This window comes from Brachyhypopomus gauderio, chromosome 9 (assembly GCF_052324685.1).
Source record: "Brachyhypopomus gauderio isolate BG-103 chromosome 9, BGAUD_0.2, whole genome shotgun sequence".
Classification (NCBI taxonomy): Eukaryota; Metazoa; Chordata; class Actinopteri; order Gymnotiformes; family Hypopomidae; genus Brachyhypopomus; species Brachyhypopomus gauderio.
Window position 1 is genome coordinate 13,884,750 of NC_135219.1, and position 25,398 is coordinate 13,910,147.

At 47.2% G+C, this 25,398-nt stretch overlaps 1 protein-coding gene across 1 annotated transcript in view; it reads right to left on the reverse strand.

Annotated features, from left to right (window-relative positions):
• atf6 (activating transcription factor 6) overlaps positions 1–25,398 on the reverse strand; it is a 37,146-nt gene that overhangs the window by 3,972 nt on the left and 7,776 nt on the right. The window contains exons 8-15 of the mRNA XM_077017370.1: positions 17,826–18,011; positions 17,401–17,492; positions 16,867–17,007; positions 14,293–14,409; positions 13,812–13,923; positions 10,605–10,672; positions 9,339–9,450; positions 3,944–4,028 (exon numbers count right to left, since the gene is read on the reverse strand). Of these exons, the coding sequence (XP_076873485.1) occupies positions 3,944–4,028; positions 9,339–9,450; positions 10,605–10,672; positions 13,812–13,923; positions 14,293–14,409; positions 16,867–17,007; positions 17,401–17,492; positions 17,826–18,011 (913 nt within the window). The remainder of the gene's footprint in view (positions 1–3,943; positions 4,029–9,338; positions 9,451–10,604; positions 10,673–13,811; positions 13,924–14,292; positions 14,410–16,866; positions 17,008–17,400; positions 17,493–17,825; positions 18,012–25,398) is intronic.

The window sequence follows — 25,398 nt, forward strand, 5'->3', positions numbered from 1 at the left end:
ATCCCACGCAGCTCTGTCATTAGTATCAACTCTTAAACTCCATCCCACGCAGCTCTGTCATTAGTATCAACTCTTAAACTCCATCCCACACAGCTCTGTCATTAGTATCAACTCTTAAACTCCATCCCACGCAGCTCTGTCATTAGTATCAACTCTTAAACTCCATCCCACACAGCTCTGTCATTAGTATCAACTCAAACTCCATCCCACGCAGCTCTGTCATTAGTATCAACTCTTAAACTCCATCCCACGCAGCTCTGTCATTAGTATCAACTCTTAAACTCCATCCCACACAGCTCTGTCATTAGTATCAACTCAAACTCCATCCCACACAGCTCTGTCATTAGTATCAACTCAAACTCCATCCCACGCTGCTCTGTCATTAGTATCAACTCTTAAACTCCATCCCACACAGCTGTCATTAGTATCAACTCAAACTCCATCCCACGCCGCTCTGTCATTAGTTTCAACTCAAACTCTATCCCACGCTGCTCTGTCATTAGTATCAACTCTAGCAATGCCAGGTTTATTGATGCCCTCTAAAACTCTAGGTCATGCTTACAGAGGTGTGAGAACCCCTGATTTAATGAAGAGAAAACTTAGTAGCACAAGCTAAACTAACAGGCCGTTATAGTGTGGGCGTAGTACGACAGGGTAGTGTCAAGAGTGTAGTCTAATGGGGACTGTAGTCTTGACCTAAGAACGTCACAGACATTTTATTAGGGCTCCTGGGAACTGTGGGAACTCACTTATATCAGCATTTAAGAATAAGTATATGTTAGTAAGTATTTATAAGTAAGTAGTTAGTAAGTAAGAATAAGTATATGTTAGGTCCCCTTTAAGCCTGCATTGATATTTCCTGAACACTCAGACCAAGTTTGAGAGTCAACGGAGCATAGTGTCCATCTCACAGGTGGTCAAGAGTTATGCAGCGTATCAGGATGACAAGCTCAGCCAAAGATGAGTCATACTGTGTCCTTCATCTTCCCATGGTACATCACACACACACACACACACACACACACACACACACACACCAGGGTACATCTCACACACAAACAGATGACTCACACATGAAGTGATTCTTGGCTCACTGTGTGAAGGAGCTGGAGGATCATCTAGTGCTCTAAACCCTCCACAGCAGACGGACAGTGAGGCAGAACCTCCACCACCAGCTCAGGGAGGACTCGCACAACACACTCACACACGTCACTACACTATACACATCACTATAGTGTACAGTCACCTACACATCACTACACTATACACATCACTATAGTGTACAGTCACCTACACATCACTACACTATACACATCACTACAGCATACAGTCACCTACACGTCACTACAGCATACAGTCACCTACACGTCACTACAGCATACAGTCACCTACACGTCACTACAGCATACAGTCACCTACACGTCACTACACTATACACGTCACTACAGCGTACAGCAGTGGGGAACCATCAGGGCCCTCTACGCCCTCTCAGAGGGCCTAAAATATTAAAGCATTATATATATAATTATCCAATTTTATTTTATCTACTTACAGTTTGACAATCGACATCTAAACAATTACAAAAATATAAGCAAATAAAATATTCAACCGTGTCTATTCAATCTGTGTTGGAAGGTGAGGGGTTAAGTGGAAGCCTGTGAGCCTGTCTCCCCCTATCAGGACTGTGATGCCCGCTGTTCGTTTACAGAGGGCCTGGCAGTTATAATTCAGCGCAATACCAGTTTCAAATGACAGCAAAATTGACCAATCATATCTTCTCTCTTAGTGGGCGGGCTTAACTGTATGATAATTTCCGCCCGCTGTGGCGACGCTAGCTGTCGTTAGCACCACCGCTAGCTAGTTTCGATTCATCCCTTTGACGCCCTCGTGCGCGTTGTTTACATATTCCGCTTCCGAGAACCACGGAGCTGTGAACCTTATTTTGTTTGGAAACTTATTTTGCTTAAGACGTTATCTAGTACAGATATTATTGTTTATTGCGTTTTTACGGTTACGGTATTATTGTTTATTGCGTCACGGTTCGCTACTGGCGTACAGTCACCTACACTATACACGTCACTACAGCATACAGTCACCTACACATCACTACAGGATACAGTCACCTACACTATACACGTCACTACAGCATACAGTCACCTACACGTCACTACACTATACACGTCACTACAGCATGATTGCTTTTCTGATGAGCTCATGGATAATGTGCTTCTGAAGAGCCAAACCCGTGGCCCCTCCTCAAGACCCGTGTCCCCACGTCCCCATGTCCCCACGTCCCCACTCCCTCAGGCTGCCCATGGGCTCAGACTCCCAGGCCTGTGCAGAGGTGGTGCAGGTGGATGCAGGCTCACAGATCAGTCAGAGTTAGGGTTAGGGTTAGAATGTGAGAGAGTTTAGTTCTGTTCAGGCCAGAATCTGCATGGAGACGGCCCTGCGCTCATGGAGACGGCCCTGCGCTCATGGAGACGGCCCTGCGCTCATGGAGACGGCCCTGCGCTCATGGAGACGGCCCTGCGCACATGGAGACGGCCCTGCGCACATGGAGACGGCCCTGCGCACATGGAGACGGCCCTGCGCACATGGAGACGGCCCTGCGCACATGGAGACGGCCCTGCGCACATGGAGACGGCCCTGCGCCACAGCTGAGACTCCTGATGGCGTCTCAGCTGCTGGGGGGAGAAGAGAAGAAGACAGCTGGGCCAAGCATATGAAAGCCATTCCCAAGCAGGAGAGGCCAAATGAATACAGCACGCAGCTGGAAAGGTTTAACACGTCAAGTCAACACCAGACCGGCAGCTTGATGTGCTGAGTCTGCACTAAGACGACGCTGTCACATTCAAACCTATAAGACAGATTAAACCCCTATCTAGAGACCTATAAGGCAGATTAAACCCCTATCTAGAGACCTATAAGGCAGATTAAAACCCTATCTAGAGACCTATAAGGCAGATTAAAACCCTATCTAGAGACCTATAAGGCAGATTAAAACCCTATCTAAAGATCTGACCAGCTAACGTGATATTTCACTTTGACTATGTTCAATATTACACATTTATTACAACATCAGCACTTTCCCTTTTAGACGGTCTGAACATGGTAGCAGGCAGTCCACATGTTCATCTGCTGTGTGTGTGTGTGTGTGTGTGTGTGTGTGTGTGTGTGTGTGTGTGTGTGTGTGTGTGTGTGTGTGTGTGTGTGTGTGTGTGTGTGTGTGTGTGTTGGGGGGGTGGGGTTGAAGGCTGGGGTTGCAGGAGAGATGGTACTGATATTGCTTCCTGAAGGAACCCATTGTCTGGGTCCAGTATCATGTGGTCAGGGCAGTTAGGGCACTACTGTTTGCCAAGTGTCACCATCTACCAACAAAGCTCCACATTCCTGGTGGCGGGTCTGGACTGGGAGAAGAGGAGGAATGACCTCAACTTTCAACGATCTTTCATTTCAAACCACCCAAACTCCCAGAGCTCAACAGACCTGAGGACTGGGTCTGCTGTGGGCTACAACCCCCCCACAGCCCCCAAAACCCTGATCGAGCACTGTTTCCATCTGATAGAGAGAGAGAGAAGGAGAGAGACAAATAGAGAGATGGAGAGGGAGAGGTAGAGAAAGAGAAGTAGAGAGAGAGAGAGGGAGGGAGAGAAGTAGAGAAAGAAGTAGAGAGAGAGAAATTGGACCAGGAGACAAGAGTGGGAGTTAGAACCAACCACAGAGACAGCGAGGTTTGTGGATCTCATTCACAGCTGGACTGACATCCACCAGCAGCTCCTGGTGAAGATCTCCCATTGGTGATCATATATGTTTAATGGCCTGAAATGGGCTTAAAGATGAGCTATGCATACTCAAAAACAGACACGTGCGCACATACACACACCCCCACACACCCCATATACCCACATGCTCAAACCCACATATTCAAACCAGTCCTCACCGTTGACCTTCATGGCGGGCAGCACCAGGGACATCTTGGGCCTCCTCCCTCTGTTGTGATTGGTTGCTGGAAGAAGAAGATGATCCTGAAGAAGAGAGAAGAATCCTGGTTACCCCGGTTAACCCAGGTGAACAACCTGAACTCCAGCTGCCCAGGAGCAGACGGACCTGCGAGTAGAATGCTCCCTCAGTCCCAGCCAAGGAAAGAGCTTAGGAGGATAATCCCCAAGAACGTTCAGTGGAACCTAAATACAACCATATGGCTAACTAGCCAATGTGATCAGATCAAAGAGGGAAGACCACGCACTGCAGCGGCACGTCTGATAGCGCTCAGATATCAGATCAGATATCAGATCAGATATAAGCCAGCTGGGTTTCCCACCCACACTCTGGACAGGCTAGTCAGAACTTCTCTCACACACACAGACACACACACAGGGTTTGTAGCTCCTGTAGGGTCCTGTATGTACTTCTGCAAAAATACACAATAGATAATGGAAATAATGGGTGTAAGTGTAATATCTGAGGAGCCAGGAGCATGTGAAAGAGCCATTTGTTTCTTCTCTTCACCGCACACACATGCATGGATCTCCACACGCAAGCCTTCACCTGTCTGAGACACTGTGCTGAAAGATTTATTTAACTTGGCCAGTGTGGTTAAAGATATATATGCCTCATCACAATAGTAAAGCTGTAAAACAGAGAGCTATGATGCAAATCAGAGGGTGTATGTAAATCAGATGATATATGCAAATGGTATGTATTTATGCAGAGTTTTGTTTATGATGACCATTCACCTCTTCTAACATCTTGAGGTCTGTCTGTGAGGAGCCATTATAAAGCAACACCGGAAGTTCTTCACAAACTTCCCACCTGTCAAAACCTCAAACCATCCTCACAGGAAGAGGAGACAGCTGCCCAAATGCATAACACATGCGTTTCTCTCTCATCCCCTGATGATTAGGAGGACAGAGGAGGAAGTCAGTATTCAGATGGTAAACGTGTATTTAAAGTGGGGGCTCCTCAGAGAGCCAGTAACGGTGGAGCTCTCTCTCCACAGGCTGCTGGAGTGCAGGCGGAGACCTGGAATATGTCCAAACGTCATTGAACAAAGTCCTGGTTCTCCACGACCTGCTGCCTTCATCATATAGAGAAAAAAGAGAGAGAGAGAGAGAGACAGACAGACAGGCAGAGACAGACAGACATGCACATAGACAGACAGAGAGGAAGAGAGAGAGAGAGGCAGGCATAGAGAGAGACGTGGAGCGGGTCGGGTGGAGTGGTGTGAGGCGTCTCTATCTGCAGCATTGTGGCCAGCAGTGAGGAGGTCCAGCACACAGGTCCAGGAGGCTTTGGGTGAATGGTGAGCCATCGATGGAGCGATCGCCTTACGTAAGCGAGAGAGCAGTGGAAACATCTACGAGACGTGCTGGAAACAGAGGAGTCAAACTCTTGACGACGGGGGAGTCGGCTTCAAGAGGAGAAAAGAGAAAAAATAAACACTCGGAAGAGATTTAAAATAAAATCCAGCAGGAGATAGAGAGTTCCTGCGTGAAGGGAAGCTCCTCACAGAGCGAGAACCGGAGCACCATAGCCCCACAGGGCCCACGCCCCAAAACACAGGAAACGCTGGCAAAGAATTGCCCATAAAGAGCTAATAAAGGCCATAAAAGTGAAAGTCACATGTGGACTCCTCCAGTGACCACCCATGAGTTCTACATGTTCTAGAAGTTTCCAGTCACCACCATCCCTTCAGCTCCATCTCTCCTCTCTCTTCTCTCCTCTCATCTACCTCCTGGCATTACACATCTCATAAAAAAGCACCCCTGTTGCTCTTGGGAGGAAATGTGAATTGCTATAACAAGAGTTTGGTTTAAACCCCTTTCTAAAATAAATCCAAACCAGACAGCTTTGACCCACGTTACTGGAAATGAACACACTGTCCTGGTTCAGATTAGGAAGAGAAGAAGCGTGTTCAGTACACAAACATCCATAAAGGAGTGAAACCTGAAACCCTTGTAGTCCGAGCGTGAACGCTCACAGGTAGATGTTTTCATGCTATGCAATTACCAGAAATTGCACAAAGATACCAGCAACAATGCCTCCTCTTAGAGCTATGAGAAAATCTCTCAGCATTGGCTGAACAGGCCATGCTAATCCGTCCAGCGCCAACATGCCCAGTGCCAACATCGTGGCTAGGGAGATGTTTACTGTCGTCACAGAATCAACAAGAGAGGAACAGTAGAGCAGACGGAGAGGTCCAGACACAGCCAATGCCCCCTCCACACTGAAGGGGTCCGATGCGTTCTGAGGCGACTCTTCAAAGCTGGGACCGTTCTCCAAGTCCCTGAATGTGGAGCCTGCTGCGGAAAATCTGAGCAGTGTAATGAAAAGATGGAGCTGTTGGGGAGAAACATCAGCTCCGTAACGCAAACAAATCGCCAGCGCTCAGAAGTGCCGTCCTGGTAAGCCTTTGGCAAACATAACAACAACATTAGAGGTGCATTAGTGGATTTTCTTGGCTCTTTTTTCATGAATTCATATAAACAATGAAATGTGTACAACAAAAAAAAAAATCATGCAACAACAAACAGCACATGTATTAGGTGTCTGAGGAAACCTGTTTGAGAAACTTACTCTCCTTTGTCTGGTCATGGAAACATGGCAGAATAAATGCCCATTTAGTTTAGACAAGGAATTCAGTCAATGCCCATGAGGAATTCAGTCAATGCCCATGAGGAATTCAGTCAATGCCCATGAGGAATTCAGGAATCTGAACCTCAGTGCTCCAGTAAAAACTTTCCAATAACTTTATTGCTAGAGCACATTTACAAAACTACAAGATCCAACCCAAGTGCTGTAAAATGTAAACGCTTCAAATAACAGCTGGACACACATATAAATGCTTTCATTTAAATGCGAGGTGTCAACATAGTGTAGATGTGCTTTTAAATTAGACTCAAACATCATGTGACAGGATGACATCCTCATCAAACCAGGCACACAGAAAAAGAGATTTATTTGAGAGTGTGGAGTGGCGAACAGAAGCTGACTAGAGGATCTTAAACCTTGAGAAGTTGAACAAGGACGCTGGCAATTCGAGATGCAAGTCCGAAAAATGCCATTTGGAGCTGCAGAAACAGCCTTAAAGTCTTAAGATCAAGTCTGTATTTTAGGGGAAAGTAGGCTGTACAGTTCCAGACAGAGTTCAAAGTTCAGAGTTCCATGCCTACCATTCTTCTGCTCACTATGTGATGAAATAAAAACACGAGTGGCCATTTTGAAGCATTTGAATGAGAAAATGGATTTAGGTTTTGTGATTGTTCTGAGAAAGTACCTTTGGCCACTGAATTGATTTGTTTGTCAAATTTAAGTACCGTGTCAAAGATAATGGCAAGATTTCTGGCCTGGCTGTGTACATTAACAGAAAGCAGAGACAGACTATCAGTCATCACTTTTGGATAATCTGGATGATCAAAATTAACTGCTTGGTTTATCATTAAATTTTAAGACATTCAATTTATGTTTTTGGACATTTAACATCTAACATCCTGAAGACAGCCTTGCAGAAAATGCACAGATCAGCCATCACCTTGTTCAAGAGACAATTTACTGTCATCCACATAACACTGACCAGAAATGTGGTTTTTATGTAAGCCTGAAGAGGAAGCACGCACAGCGGGAACAAAATAGGACCCCAAAAGAACCCTGAGGGACTCCACTCATGATCTGATGATCAGTGCTGTAACTAAGTTAATTTTGCTCACCATGCAATTTCCATTTGAAGTATGTTTTAATAATTGGAATTTCCACACGAATCATGTTACTCTGCCCTACAAAAGGAAGATGTTTTCAAAAGGAACATGTAAAGATCTCCAAATAATGTTTGTGACCATGACCGTCTAACCTGTGGAAGAATGAATGTGTGCTTCGCTGTCTTTGTGATTGCTGGTTTATGTTTTAATCTCTCGATGATGAGGTGAAGGGTTTTCTGCTGTGCCTGCCAAGCTAACTGTCAACACTGTGTTTGCGTAATGTATTTGTGTAGTCTTTAAATGATGCTGTGTTGAATTGCTCTTGTATAATTAATAATTTTTAACCAGAACAATGCACAACAGGACACTCGGACCATTGCATTAGCCTAGTGATTTTGTGTAATGTATTTGTGTAATATTTTAGCGTAGTGCTTGTGTGAAATCCTTTACTGTTGCTGTGTTGAAACGCTGTCGTGATTCTGTGAGGCAACAAAGTTCACAATGTACCAAATCCCCAGTGTTTATATAAGGGCATATATCTGTAGACACCAGTGAGGTAATTGAAGGGAGGGATCACTGTCTATTGTTATAACTCTCAGAAATCTTTGAATGCCTCATGACTTTGGTTTCCTGTTGTTTACTTTAAATGTAAGAGTAGAACAAAAAATGAGCACATTTCCTCCACAGTGGAGGGGTGTGACCCCAGCAACAAAAGCAATTAGCCAACATCTTTCTTCCGAAGGCTGAACATAATCTCCATCATCTGAGTTTATAATCATAAGCAGGTCCACCAGGCTGAGGGAGTTTGGGGGGGGCACTAACACGCAGCCAGGACGAGGGGATACGCCAAAACATGGCACTGCTGGCGACCAACGAACTCCGAATGACCTGTTCTTGGGCCTCTGTGGGTCTCGCACTGTCCAAGTACGTGCGTGCATGCGTGCGCACACGTGCTCGTGTGTGCAGTGGGTCATTTTTTCTTGGACATGTTTGCACACCTCTGAATCACAGTGGAGTGGCTCACTCTTTCCCCAGGCTGAACATGGGCCATGTGGTTTGTCTCTCGGTTGAAGAGGACAGAGGGTCCCAGAGCCTGATATCAACAGCCTTACACCCTTCATCAATAGCACGCCCATTTGTTTACAGTCGGGGAGGCCATGGGCATGACGGTGTGACGGTATGACAGTGTGACTATTAACCCAAAGGGTTCGAATGGACAACCAAGACACAGAGACTATCACACACAAACACACAGACAAACCACACACACACACACACACACACACTCTAATAAATTTTTACCAAAGGATCAAAACTCTGTTCTTATGACATTACCCTAGCACAGAGGTGGGAGGGACAGAGTCATGTCCATCTGCACAATGTGAACACAAGCTGACACACTGGCCTCAATTTAAGGTATCGCTGAGCAGAGCTGATATAGCAAAATGTCTTCAGCTTTAACTCAAGACCACCTTAAAATCCACCTGACTAACCAGCTCGTGTTTTATTCCACCAGTAAATGTTCTTTTCAGATGCCTCTCAGGTCAGCACATCTTCACATGAGCATGTGGTTTCTTACATTTGTGTGTGTGTGTGTGTGTGTGTGTGTGTGTGAGAGAGAATGAGAGAAAGGCAACTCACCCTGCGAAAGGAGACCACGTAGAAGGTGTCTCCCCTCCGATTGATCTCGTCAAAGAAATCGGTGTAAATGTGGCGAGGTGCGTAGTAGACCTGCAGCTCGTTCCCTGGGCGCCTGAAAGCAGGAAGATGCTCAGACACAGTAATGGCAAAAGAAGCTGTGCACACAAGCCTAACTCCCGTCTGAAGGAGCAGTTCCCCCAAATATAGCAAAGCATTTAGCAAACGAAGCAGGCTAGCAAAGAGACGCTCCATGTTATCATGACCAAATCAAGATTCATAAAGCCTGCTGCTTCTGGATCTTATTATTTATTTGCAGTTTTGGTGAATTGATACTGCAAATGCCTTCTGTATAAAGTCAGGGTTAAGGATGGAGTTAGTGTTTATTTCAGGATTAATTAAGGATGGAGTTAGTGTTTATTTCAGGATTAATAAGCATCATATTTCATAACTTACTTCATTACACAATTTCATATTTCACTCATATGTGATGACATTCAGACCACAAAAATAACACCGCTATCAACTTTAATAACAGCCCTGTCATCTTTCGATTAGCTTCTTCTAGAACGCAACGTGTCGTTTCCCATATGAACGTGGCGTTTTTTTTTCCCCCCTGCCGCTGAAATGCAGGCAAGCTTAATTGGTCCCAGTCCTGGGTGCTCGCCAGGTGAAAGATGGCCAACTCAAGCAGAGCTTCTGTGGAGAGTGAGAACACGGCCTCCATGCAACCCACATCACACAACGGGGCACAAAACACAGATCTACACACCTGCTTCAGCCTCAAACATGAGCCAGGAAGCTTTAGTCAGGCTCCCTTCTTATGTTCATAAACGTATGATCAGCGTTTCACCCTGTGTGCCAGGTGAGATCAGCGTTTCACCCTGTGTGCCAGGTGAGATCAGCGTTTCACCCTGTGTGCCAGGTGAGATCAGCGTTTCACCCTGTGTGCCAGGTGAGATCAGCGTTTCACCCTGTGTGCCAGGTGAGATCAGCGTTTCACCCTGTGTGCCAGGTGAGATCAGCGTTTCACCCTGTGTGCCAGGTGAGATCAGCGTTTCACCCTGTGTGCCAGGTGAGATCAGTGCTTCTGCAGGTGGAGCTGATTAATGGCTCACGTCATCTGGATTAAGGTTTTACAGGTACCTGCTTAGCTCATGGTTAAGTGTGGCTTAAAAGGATTAAAAGGGAAACCTCTGAAAAGGGAGACCAGCCCTAGAGACCTGGGAAATCATTGTGAGAGCTTGAAGTGAGCTGAGCAGCACTTACTTCTCCGAGGAGTCGGAGTACTGCATGGTGACGATCTGGGCCACCTCCGCTTTCTTACTGTTCGCTCTCTTAAAGGAGAGAAAAGAAGTGACCATTTAGTCATATGTAAAAACAAGTGCAACAGTGAATATAAAATACACAAATACAGTAAAGTAAAACTATGTATAATAATTCAAATAAATGTGAAAGTAATGTATGAGTAAGAAGAAAAATTGGTTTACATAGTTGCAAAAAATTGGTTGATTTTAACCGCACAATTTCATACAGTCTTACATCTAAGAAATGCATAAGAAGTGCATGGAATCACAGAGTGTAAAGTTGCTGGAATTACATAGTGCAGAGTTGCTGGAATCATGCAATGTAAAGCTTTAACCCTAACCCTAAACCCTAACCTAACATTTTACTTGGACTTCATTTTGAAACATTCAATGTGATTTCACTCAACCTCCATCAACACCTTGATACAGGATGTGCGTAGCCAAGTCTAAGGTTCCCCTAATTCTGCCTTGTAGGCACCAGTGTGTTCCTCTGATCATACCCTGTAGGAGGCGCTGTGCTGTGAGTGGGAGAGAGGAGAAGCCCAATTGCCTCAACTGAAAGTCGTGATGAGAGAAACTACGATAGCCCACGTCACCAACACAAACGCAGCAGAGCTGATGGCTCACGTCACCAACACAAACGCAGCAGAGCTGGGAGTGCTGTGATAGGAGGAGTTAAAGAACTGCAGGGAGCAAGGGAGGACCTCTGAAGAATGGAAGAGATGAACTAACGCTAGGGGAACGTTGGGAGAACGCTGTTTACTTTCCCAAGAGGACCTGATTACGCTCACTGGCCAAGCGTGAGAGCAGAGACAGGAATAGGTTTGCAGAAACAAATGGTGCAGGAGCTCATCTCTAAAGTAAATGTGCACTGAGATTAACTTAAAGGAAAACAAACTACGTTAAACCATGGAGACTGTGAGCTCCCAGCTTCTGGGTCAAAGCTATTTCAGGTTCTCACTTGTCCCAACACTCCCAGAATGATACTTTCCCATTAAAGTGAAAATAACTAAGGACCATAGAGGTTTGACGGAATGCCTTACGTCTTTTCAAGCCAACGCTTTTGGTTCACATCCAGCGTCTTTTAAAACTGTAGTTTTTTTTAAAAACCATAGTAAGTAAAGTAAAATAATATAAAGAATGTCCATTACAACTCCCTCTTCCATAATCCTAATCTTACCCTAATCCAAAATCATAACATAACCCTATTCCTATAACCCTAAGTTAACCATAACTTCACACCATTCTATAACCCTAACCAATAATCCTATCACACTGCTCCATAACCCTAACCCAAAACCCTATCCTTATTCCAAAACCCTAAATGTATATACATAATCTTAATCTTATACCTTAAAACAAATCCATCTCACATGAAATGATAATTTAGTAATGCTGGTTTATTTTATCTTTAAATCAACAAACAGTTGGCAGTAGTGTCACGTGAACTTTAGCACTGTGTTGTCAGCTGATGACAGTTCACAATTTCCATTTAATTTCCACAAAACCAACAATTTTAGAAAAATAAAAACAAAACTTGTGAAGATTTGACCTGATGCTGCTTAGACATACACAGCATACTGATAAGTTTGTTTAAGTTGAGGAGAGCTCAAATTTTCAAAAGACTTGGCAAAGCCGTAAAGGTGTTCCCCAGGGGAGCAGGACAGTGGCTGAGGTAGGCTGTCAGGATGGTTCTGCCTCTGGGGCAGGCTGAGAGGGGGCGGGGCTCTACAGGACACTCCCCAGGATGGTTCTGCCTCTGGGGCGGGCTGAGAGGGGGCGGGGCTCTACAGGACACTCCCCAGGATGGTTCTGCCTCTGGGGCGGGGCTCTACAGGACACTCACCAGGATGGTTCTGCCTCTGGGGCAGGCTGAGAGGGGTGGGGCTCTACAGGACACTCACCAGGATGGTTCTGCCTCTGGGGCGGGCTGAGAGGGGGCGGGGGCTCTACAGGACACTCCCCAGGATGGTTCTGCCTCTGGGGCGGGCTGAGAGGGGGCGGGGCTCTACAGGACACTCCCCAGGATGGTTCTGCCTCTGGGGCGGGGTTCTACAGGACACTCCCCAGGATGGTTCTGCCTCTGGGGCGGGCTGAGAGGGGCGGGATTCTACAGGACACTCCCCAGGATGGTTCTGCCTCTGGGGCGGGCTGAGAGGGGGGTGGGGCTCTACAGGACACTCACCAGGATGGTTCTGCCTCTGGGGCGGGCTGAGAGGGGGCGGGGCTCTACAGGACACTCACCAGGATGGTTCTGCCTCTGGGGCGGGCTGAGAGGGGGCGGGGCTCTACAGGACACTCACCAGGATGGTTCTGCCTCTGGGGCGGGCTGAGAGGGGGCGGGGCTCTACAGGACACTCACCAGGATGGTTCTGCCTCTGGGGCGGGCTGAGAGGGGTGGGGCTCTACAGGACACTCACCAGGATGGTTCTGCCTCTGGGGCGGGCTGAGAGGGTGCGGGGCTCTACAGGACACTCCCCAGGATGGTTCTGCCTCTGGGGCGGGGTTCTACAGGACACTCCCCAGGATGGTTCTGCCTCTGGGGCGGGGTTCTACAGGACACTCCCCAGGATGGTTCTGCCTCTGGGGCGGGGTTCTACAGGACACTCCCCAGGATGGTTCTGCCTCTGGGGCGGGCTGAGAGGGGTGGGGCTCTACAGGACACTCACCAGGATGGTTCTGCCTCTGGGGCGGGCTGAGAGGGGGCGGGGCTCTACAGGACACTCCCCAGGATGGTTCTGCCTCTGGGGCGGGGTTCTACAGGACACTCCCCAGGATGGTTCTGCCTCTGGGGCGGGCTGAGAGGGGGCGGGGCTCTACAGGACACTCACCAGGATGGTTCTGCCTCTGGGGCGGGCTGAGAGGGGTGGGGCTCTACAGGACACTCACCAGGATGGTTCTGCCTCTGGGGCGAGCTGAGAGGGGGCGGGGCTCTACAGGACACTCCCCAGGATGGTTCTGCCTCTGGGGCGGGGTTCTACAGGACACTCCCCAGGATGGTTCTGCCTCTGGGGCGGGCTGAGAGGGGGTGGGGCTCTACAGGACACTCACCAGGATGGTTCTGCCTCTGGGGCGGGCTGAGAGGGGGCGGGGCTCTACAGGACACTCACCAGGATGGTTCTGCCTCTGGGGCAGGCTGAGAGGGGGCGGGGCTCTACAGGACACTCACCAGGATGGTTCTGCCTCTGGGGTGTCCGCCTCCTCCTCCACCACTGCTGCGCCCACTCTTGGTCCTCTCCGTCTCATGGCGGTAGACCCAGCCCCTCAACTCACTGGCCATTCTGCACACGCACGCACACACACGCACACGAAAGGTTAACCTAATCAGACAGATAACCCAGATTAGGTTCCCTGGAGCTTTAAAGTCACCACACTAGAGTAATAGAACCCTGTGAACCTTTTACACTCCTGTTAGAAGTTATTTCATAATTAGTGCTTCTTATGAAGTAGTTTCACACAGACAGAAAATGTTTAAGAGCGGTGCTAAATCCTTGACTCTCTGCTGTAAGATCTAAGTGTCATAGTCTCTCCTAGGAGACACAAGCAATCTAGTGCTGGATGAACAGACCCCCCCCCCCCAGCACTCCACTTCCAATAACCACAAACAGGCAGGAAGGCAAGGTGCCCGATGGAGCATGCTCAGTACTGACTTCATGCACTTGGTCTTGTTGACGGCGGGCTGGCAGGGAGGTGCAGGTCTGAAGACAGGGTCCCGTTTCACCACCATCAGCGCCTTCTCCTCGGGTGAAGCTCCTCCACCCTCCGGCCTGAGGGATGGAGACGGAGAGAGGTTTCAACACACAACGGGAAAGGAAGAGAGTTAAGGCATGGCGAAAGAGTGAAACAAAAACAACAACAAAACCAACAGCGCAAAGAAGACGGAGACGTGGCAGCGTGTAGCGGGAGCCAGAACCAGTAGACGGAACCGACCCAGATATTTTATGAGGAACTCCAACAACGCCAGCAACTTTATAAGCTTCTTGCTTCAATTAACTCTAAGCGCAATGGGCTCAGTGCCTGGGGAGGCGTGCCCAGATGGTGCCAGGTTGTGCAAACAGGGCCCAGAGTGGAGAACTCAAACGGGGCCCAGAGTGGAGAACACACATGCAGACAGACACACAGAGACACACACACACACACACACACGTTTGCAAACACAACTCAATCGCCTTTTAAGTGCATGATTTAGAGGGCACTGAAGTCAGTATTATGTACAGGGCTTAACAGAGGAAACTGTTTGACTTCGTAATGCAGCAGTGAGTAGCCTAAGCCAAAATCCCTGTGAGAGTGACACACAGTCAGAGAGACAGACAAACAGATGGGGGAGAGAGAGAGAGAGAGAGAGAGAGAGAGAGAGAGAGAGAGAGAGAGAGAGAGAGAGAGAGAGAGAGAGAGAGAGAGAGAGAGAGAGAGAGAGAGAGAGAGAGAGAGAGAGAGAGAGAGAGAGAGAGAGAGAGAGAGAGAGAGAGAGAGAGAGAGAGAGAGAGGGAGGAGAGATCAGCCTATCTTTAGAAAAGGCAGAAAGAAGTGGTTACCCAGTGAAGAATGAATATGTGGTGACTGCCTGACAGCTGAGACTGACACACAGAGGCATGTTCTCCATGGAAAAATGGAACAATCTAAATGACGTTTTCACATTACAAACATCAACCTCAAATGTCAATAATATGACCCAACATGAAAAATGACAAATACGTCTTACAGCAGGACAACAAGCAAAATATGTAGCCCCATGCCATTGCCTAGGAGACGTGCCCACACCCAACACTACCTACCCAACACTATCTCCCACAACTCAATCACACCTGCTCACACACAGTCCCCTTTGCCAATCATATATAAATATTATGTAGTTATCATTTTTGTTAATGTCTTAACATTAAGTGATGCCATTAAAACCAAAAAACATGTTTAGCTGTATTTTGTTATTGTCACTACTGGTGGTGGTGGTTGAAGTACTTTTGATGTAATTGTTATTACCATTATTATTAATCTTATTTTATGAAATTATGCTTTGGTAATATTGTGTTTTGTAAAGTTATGCCAATAAAGCCATCTTGACGTGGAGAACACTAACATACTCACGTAGGATAACTAGGAGAAACTAGGTCTGTGTCTGCATATACTAGCGTAGGATACGCATGAACGTGCTGCCCTGAAACTGAGGAGAATCTGAGGGAGTAGCAGAAGTTGGTGGCTTGCACACGCACACATGAAGTAAATCAACAATGCCTACACTGCTTTCTTCTCATCCTCAAATCCCCACAAGAAATATCTAATACCAGACTTAGGCTTGCAGTGTTAAAATCACACTGTAGATGCACAACATCTGTTTTGAGCTATGCTAAATGGCACCAGAAACCAGATCTGTGTCTGCATGTACAGAACATTAGAAGTGCTTATATCAGAGTTAATATTATAACTCATTCTCAGTTCAAAGAACAGGGCTCCACATCACAGACACTGGAATCGAAATCAGAAATGTGAGGACACTCCAGGTGCAGATAATCCAGACAACCTGTCCTGCAAATCATCTGTAATAATGACCTAAAAATGCCAGCCCAACCATCCAGGGTAAGCACTCACATTCCTTTGGAAACCCATTTTTCAGAGCTGAATTACATAATTCTATTTGGTGCTGTGGTGCCGAGACCAGTTAGACTCTGGGCTCTACCAGCTCCAGATATAATGACCCTGGTTGAGTCGGAGAAGAAATTGGCTTTCATGCCTGGAAACAGTTTCATGTGACAGAGTGCGACAGGAGTTGAGAGGCCGACATGCAACAGAAGGAGAGGAAAAACAGAAAAGAAAGCAGACCTAGACTTGAGCCCTGCTCAACCCCCACATCTACTCCCAACACCATTGCTCCTGAAGTAGAAAGACCCTTTGAAATCAGACACTGAAGCTCAAACAGCTGAATTTAAATCATGCACAACTGATGACAATAAAAAAGAGCAGACACAAATGTTTTTTTCTGTGGTATTACTCTTCGATTTTACAAAACAATTTTATCAAATATAAAACCTACTGAACTAACTTAAGATTCAGTATGTTTGGGTGTGCACATGCTGTGTGTGTGTGCTGGGACAGAGACAGAGAGCAGAAACACCAGGTCCTTCTTCTCTCCTGCAGTGGTCTGGACACACTCACTCTGCACCTGCTGCCAGGGCTCTGTCAGGTGCTTGTGGGCCCCACACAGTGAGTGGAACGGAGGATCGTGTTACCTGTGTGCAGTGTTGGATGGCCCCCACTCCACTGTTCGGCTTCCTGCATCTCTGTCGGGCTCTGGGGAGAAGTCCAGCAGGTGTCGGCTACTGGGACCGGGCCTTGGGGCCATGATGGGGCTGGTTGTGTCCTCAAACAACCTGCAAGACGGGGACCGAACGCATGATCCTTCAGCACCAGAGATTCCGGCACTACTGGAACAACTGCTCTTAAAACGGCTTTGCTCGACAGTAGTATTTTCTGCTCTTTGCCTACTCCTATGAAGTCAGCAGAACTTTAAAAGATTTCGCTTACAAACTTAGCTTAAAATGTGAAGAGTTCAGAGCTTGCAAAATGTACACTGCACAGATGCATACAACCACGCACACAGCCCCTCCAAATCTCACCTACACCCTCACCATCCCCACCAAGCCCAAAGTCATAAACACACACAGATGCACAAATACGTTCTTATTTATACAAAGACTGAAATGTCCTTAAGCTCAAGAAGAATCATTTTCCATTCGGTGGCTCAGCTATAATTTATAGCTTACATCATTGGACCAACGTTGAAGACGAGGAAGACCAGGACCACCATGAGACACACGGCACGTCTCTTCGGAGCGGTTGCCTTTAGTACAGTGTTCTATGAACAGACAGGACGACACATTCATCATGAGCTAAGGTCTGTACCAATCCTCACAACTATTCAGCAAGACACCTCCAACACATTCAACACTTCTGGGGAGACATCTATACTCTCCCCAACTCACCTGAATCACTTTCACTCCTTGTAAACGGAGGGATAAAATAAAGATTTCACTTAGTCTGTGGTTATCTAGCAATGCTACTGTGTGATCTACAATATAACACAGCTCTTCCAGTTCATTAGCTAATGAGTAAACCATGTGGGCACCAGCAGTGTCCGCGAGATGGGCAGGTCACGCAGGTTTTAAACCCCCTGGTGTGGCAGCCATACCTCGTTCCTCAGGCCCTCTAGCTGCCTCTTCAGTGTCCCATTCTCGCTTTTCAGTTTCTCGTTCTCGCACAGCGCCACCTTCAGGCGCGCCTCCAGTGTCAGCAGGTACTCCTTCTTCTTTCTGCGTGAGAGCGAGGCCGACTCCCTGTTCTTAATCATCCGCTGCTGTCGCCGTGAAATGTTGGACTGAAGGGAGCAAATCACAGAGTCATTTAGGTCACCATTAAGGTCCATGCAGGCAGGGGCTAGTCATGATTTAGTACTAGTCTTAGTCCTGGTTACATGGATGATAACCATATAATAATATGAATATGAAAATATGGATATACAGTGCTGCATGAAAGTTTGTGAACTCCTTGAATAGTTTAGATTTTTCTATTGTTTCACCATGATTCCATTAATGCATCATCACCAGTTTTGGTATATGAAATGTGAGGTTTATGTTCGTCAATTCCATTTACGTGTGAGTTTCCAGCAGACTACATGAAACATTAGGTTAAAGATTAAGCAGACCATTCAACTGAGATGTCCTCGGGAAGAGATTTGAGACATGCTGATTAAAAGGGAGCAGAAACAAACCAATCCAATCCCAAGGCATGCCAAGGTGTAAAGCACACAGATCAACAATGCCGATAGGAGAGGAGACATCCAAGGACATCACAAAGATGGGTGGTGAGCCCATCTACAAGAACATCGCCAAAAGATTCCAGCTCCATCCATTCCAAGACAAATTTACAAATGGAGGGCACTTAGCATCACCGAAACTCTGCACAGAAGTGGACGGCCATTAAAACTTACAACAAGAAGCACCAGAAATATAATAGTTCAGGTAAAGGCCAAACCCACACATCACCTCCAGGGAATTGCAGACCTTTCTGGCAGCATTTCAGATAAACGTTCATGTGTCTACAATCAGGTGAAAAATCAACAGACTTGGCATTCATGAAAGAATTGCTAGAAGGAAGCCTCTGCTCTCAAGAAAGAACAAAGTTGCCCAATAATTACACTTGGACAAACCAGAAACTTACTGGAAGTCCATTCTCTGGACAGAGGAGTCCAAAATGTAATTATTTGGAGAAAGTCCCAGGTGCCATATTGGTCAACACTGCATATGAAGAGAAGAGTCTCCTCCCAACAGTGAAGCATGGTGGTGGAAATGTGAAGGTCTGGGATCGGTCTTCTGTCTCCAGACCTGGATGACTCCAATATTACCACGAGAACCATCAATTCTCAGGCCTATGAACAAATTCTTGAACAGAATGTCCTGCCATCAGTCAGGGAGTTGAAGCTGGGACGGAAATGGATTATGCGACGAGACAACGATCCAAAGGATTCCAGCAAAACTACCAAGGAATGGCTTAAAGAAGAATATTTGCACTCTGGTTTGCCCCAGTCAAATTCCAGATCTCAGTCCCATAGAAATGCTGCAGTAAGATCTAAAGTGGACGGTACAAGCCAGATGCCCCTCCAACCTCTCTCAACTAGTGGAGTTCTGCAAGGAGGAGTGGGTTAACAATTCCCAAGATCAGACGCGAGACATTCTGTGGTTACAGAAGATGTTTGGTTGAAGTAATGGCTGCAAAAGGAGGTGCCACAAGTTACTAACTAAAAGAGTTCACATTCTTTTGCACTTGGCAAATTTTCAGAAATTTCAGCTCATTACAGAGCTAAACAATGAGTTGACATCGAAACTATGCATCCCATTTTTAAGTATCCCCCCCCCCCAAACATGGTGGCAACTGTAACGTTCCCCATAACAGCTGTTGGAGCATCTGTCACGCAGTCCCAAGCCCCCTGAGGCCCTCAAATTGCCAGGGAACAGGAAAGACTGAACCACACAATGGCTCAGTCTGGGAGACAAGACCACGCTCATCCATGCAGCCACGCCAAGACCACAGGAGTCACTCACCCCGTCACGGCTCCCGGCCGGGGGACGCGACTGCTGTACAATGGCAAAGCTGTTTGCTAATCGGGGGGGAAAATACCTCAGGGACGGAGGACAACATCCTAGTTCCTGACAAGGGTTTTTGTTTCTGAGTAAACAGTACAACCTGTGTCCTGACCTGATGGATTCAAGCAGCAGAACATCCCCATGACAACCAGGGCCATGTTCAGGCACGCCCACCAGGGGGGTCATGTTCGGACATGCCCACTGGGGGGAGGGGGGGTGTGTTTCATGTTCGGACACGCCCAGCAGGGGGGTCATGTTCGGACACGCCCACCAGGGCCATGTTCAGTGCCCCATCTGAAAAGACTCCTGCACTGAAGGGCTATCAGACTATCATCACTTCTCCATACTGCCCCTGCTGTCTGTGAGAGTGGGCAGCCCAAGGCAGCTCCACTGCTGTGTGAGAGTGGGCAGCACAGGGCAGCTCCACTGCTGTGCGAGAGTGGGCAGCACAGGGCAGCTCCACTGCTGTGTGAGAGTGGGCAGCACAGGGGAGCTGGACTCTAGTGAAAAATACAACGACAATCATCTACTGCTCCACACGCCAGTAACAAAACTGGTGTCCAAACAGAACAAGCACTCTCCACATCAATCCCACCACGCAGACCGTACAGGCCCTTCCACAGATCACCATATCTCACTCCTCCAGCGCTCCAACGGGCCCTCCATAGAGATCTATGATGATGTTTTCCTACTTTTCCTCTGTAATGCTTAAATGTCACACAGGCCCACGGGTCTGATGTGACGTGTGGTGGTCCAGGCCCACGGGTCTGATGTGACGTGTGGTGGTCCAGGCCCACGGGTCTGATGTGATGTGTGGTGGTCCAGGCCCACGCGTCTGATGTGATATGTGGCCTCATTAGAGAATTAACAGTGAGGCTACACACCCCTGTCTGTCCTAACCTTCACCTTAAGGATGACATCACAGAGTCAAAGGACCTACCAGAAGGCCACCTCAGCCAGCAACATTCCTCCCATTAAAAAACACGAAATGAAATGAACCAAATATAGAAAACTATGTTTAGAATTTTAGAGATAGAGTTTGGGTTGGGGTGAGAGTGTGAAAGATAGGTAATATGTGTGTGTGCATGTCTGTGTGCGTGTATGTGTGTGTACACGCGTGTGTGTGTGTATATATATGTGTGTGTGTGCGTGTATGTGTGCGTGTGCGCGTATGTGTGTGCGTGTATGTGTGTGTGTGTGCGTGTGTGTGTGTGTGTGCATGTGCGTGTATGTGTATGTGTGTGTGGTGAAGCTGTCTGCTCTGCTCTGCTCCATGTCCCATGAGGGAGAGGGGAACAGAGACAGAACGCCTGGGAACACACAGCATGTTTGGTTAACAGTTGCCCAGACAGTAACACCATCACCATGGAGATTAGACTGGGCTGGATTGATTAGAGAAGATCAGTGGATACCGGCACAAAAACCCCATAAACACTACAACACTACCGAGACACACCAGCACACTACAGCACTACCGAGACACACCAGCACACTACAGCACTACAGAGACACACCAGCACACTACAGCACTACCGAGACACACCAGCACACTACAGCACTACCGAGACACACCAGCACACTACAGCACTACCGAGACACACCAGCACACTACAGCACTACCAAGACACACCAGCACACTACAGCACTACCGAGACACACCAGCACACTACAGCACTACTGAGACACAACAGCACTACCGAGACACAACAGCACTACCGAGACACAACAGCACACTACAGCACTACCGAGACACAACAGCACTACCGAGACACAACAGCACTACCGAGACACAACAGCACACTACAGCACTACCAAGACAACATCACACTGCAGACACACAACACAGAGATGGTGGAGCTATTGAAATGAAATGACTGATGATCCAATTTTCCAAACATCTGCAGGTTCACGTAGATTAGAGAAGATCAGTGGATACCGGCACAAAAACCCCATAAACACTACAACACTACCGAGACACACCAGCACACTACAGCACTACCGAGACACACCAGCACACTACAGCACTACCGAGACACACCAGCACACTACAGCACTACCGAGACACAACAGCACTACCGAGACACAACAGCACACTACAGCACGACCGAGACAACAGCACACAACAGCACTATCGAGACACAACAGCACTACCGAGACACAACAGCACACTACAGCACTACCAAGACAACATCACACTGCAGACACACAACACAGAGATGGTGGAGCTATTGAAATGAAATGACTGATGATCCAATTTTCCAAACATCTGCAGGTTCACGTAGATTAGAGAAGATCAGTGGATACCGGCACAAAAACCCCATAAACACTACAACACTACCGAGACACACCAGCACACTACAGCACTACCGAGACACACCAGCACACTACAGCACTACCGAGACACACCAGCACACTACAGCACTACCGAGACACACCAGCACACTACAGCACTACCGAGACACAACAGCACTACCGAGACACAACAGCACTACCGAGACACAACAGCACACTACAGCACTACCGAGACAACAGCACACAACAGCACTATCGAGACACAACAGCACTACCGAGACACAACAGCACACTACAGCACTACCAAGACAACATCACACTGCAGACACACAACACAGAGATGGTGGAGCTATTGAAATGAAATGACTGATGATCCAATTTTCCAAACATCTGCAGGTTCACGTAGGGCTTCTTGGTCGTGCTCGGCTGACTGGCCTGGGCGTCTCTAGGAGGCTTCGTCTTCCACACAGGTCTCGTCTTCCAGAGCTTCATTACACCCAAGAACATCTCACCAGTCAGGACATCTCACCAGTCTTGTTTCAAGAGTTACAGACCTTTGGTCCCAATAGTAATGGTCAAGAATTAATTTCTAGTTAAAAACACATGTGGTGTAAATATCTCAGCGATGAGTCACAGAGAGTTAAGCTCCACAGTCAGGAACATGCAAATAGCCCCATGCATCCATGAGAGTCTGACATTAGCAGCAGTTAGCATATTCACTGATTGTATTGATTCATCACTTCTAATAGGAGGCACAATATTCTCAAGATCTCAATAATATTAACCAGTTGATCATTAAAACTGCAAGTGCTTTAGGGATCAGCTCGATTACTGTAGAGAGCAGTGGCTGTGCAGAAGAGCTCCAGTGCGGGAGTCCTGCTGTCTGAGAGACGGACCTGTGCGGTTCTGTCCCTCCTGTGACAGGGCTGCCACGTCAAAGCAGGAAAACCACTGCACCAGATCTCCCTGCGCAGAGAGATAAAACGCAGGGAGGGGTGTGTGTGTGTGTGTGTGTGTGAGAGAGAGAGAGAGAGAGAGAAAGACAGAGAGACAGAGATAGAGAGAGAACAACAAAGACAGAAGGACACAGACAGTTTGCATTTTTGGACATAGCAACCCTTTCATTACTGAGCTCATACTGTGGTGCTCACCACAACTCCTTCACTCACACATCTGTGGCCTGTGGTCTCCACGCACTGTACACTCAGAATGTCTCAGCAAGTGCAGTGCAAAGTGAAAAACAGAAGTCCATATTTACAGCACATCTAAAACGTAAGTAGCTACAATAAAACAGCATACGGAGATGTTATTATGGGGAAACCATGGCTGAGAGAGAATAACTACAGCTCTAACAGAGCAGGCGTATTCACAGAGTAACTACGGCTCTAACGGAGCAGGCGTATTCACAGAGTAACTACGGCTCTAACGGAGCAGGCGTATTCACAGAGTAACTACGGCTCTAACGGAGCAGGCGTATTCACAGAGTAACTACGGCTCCAACAGAGCAGGCGTATTCACAGAGTAACTACGGCTCTAACAGAGCAGGGGTATTCACAGAGTAACTACGGCTCTAAAAGAGCAGGCGTATTCACAGAGTAACTACGGCTCTAACAGAGCAGGCGTATTCACAGAGTAACTACGGCTCTAACAGGGCAGGGGTATTCACAGAGTAACTACGGCTCCAACAGGGCAGGGGTATTCACAGAGTAACTACGGCTCCAACAGGGCAGGAGTATTCACAGAGTAACTATGGCTCTAACAGGGCAGGAGTATTCACAGAGTAACTATGGCTCTAACAGGGCAGGAGTATTCACAGAGTAACTACGGCTCTAACAGGGCAGGAGTATTCACAGAGTAACTATGGCTCTAACAGGGCAGGAGTATTCACAGAGTAACTACGGCTCTAACAGGGCCGGCATTTCCTCCCCAGTCCCAGCACAGGCTGTAGATCTGCTGGATGTGCAAATCCAAGCCGGAGATTCTTCGTAACTGAATTATTACATAACATCAGCAAATGATCAGTCATGCATATAAAGACACACACGCCAAATTCTACAGCTGGCCTGACATCACTTGGAAAACAACAACAGAAACACACAACCCACCCAGCCACATAAACTTAAACCACCAACGCTCATACGCACATGCACGCACACACACACAGGCACACAGCACTACGGGACTCAATTTACATAAACTGCATTAGACTCACATCAGGGGAGCAACACACTCACATCTGTACAACACAGCATGCTGTTAAACAACACATGTTTCTATCTGCCAGAACACAGGGGTCAGCTCACACAAACCTACCTGGAGCACAGGGGTCAACTCACACAAATGTAAAAACCTAGACTTGTATTGTACACATACAAGTCCAGACCCTTACTGCAAAACCCAAGACTCTAGACATACCATCCCACACCCTGGACGTACCGGTGTTCACCCTACAGGATGTTAGTTTAGTTCATTTATTTTGTTCGTTTGGCTGTTTGACTGCTAGCTCATGGCCATTGGCCTTAAATCTCTCCTCTTAAATCTCTCCTCTTAGCCCTGAGAAAGTGTAATACACACATGATTACACACAATGACAGTGAGAAATCACTAATGGCTTCATGATCATGATCAGTCCCATAATGCATCAGGACATTAGCTAACAGGGTGGATATTTGGACATGATAAGAGTTCCCCCTCTTGTGAGTAGTAAATCTTCTCAGAGAAACGGTCATGGTACCTCTGAACACAATCACAGCCAAAATGCAAATAACACGAACAGGGATCTGATGCTGTGATCTACAAGCCCTGAAGATACAGCGACGTGCACGACTCTCTTCACTTTGTGTGCCATCAGTGGCGGACTTAGCAATTTGGGGGCTCAAGGCGAATTTAGCTAGGGGGCCCATTAACATTAATATGCGAGAAATTATACTTTCGCGAGTGACTGTAGCGCGTGACTCTGCCCACCTCGCGCGACCCTGCGCAAACGGTGGAGGTGTTTACTTTATACTTTCACGAGCGTCACTGCAGTGTTCTCCGAAACGTTAGGTGTTTTGTCCGAAACGATATGTGGTAGAAACACCCTCAAAACAAGGGAATGAACATTTACCTAACCAATTTTAATGTTGCTTTGTGTTTCAGTGTGTTTCAGGTTTGAAAAGTGCTGGAATTTAGGCTAAAGTACTTGAAATTGTAACTACTTCGTTTCACAACAAATAGCTATCTGACTGAACAGTTCTCTTGTATTACGCTAACAAATACGAGACTCTTGTAATTCCAGGACGAAACATGAGAGAACGTGAAGACGTGAAGATTGGGCGTTTTTAAAATAAA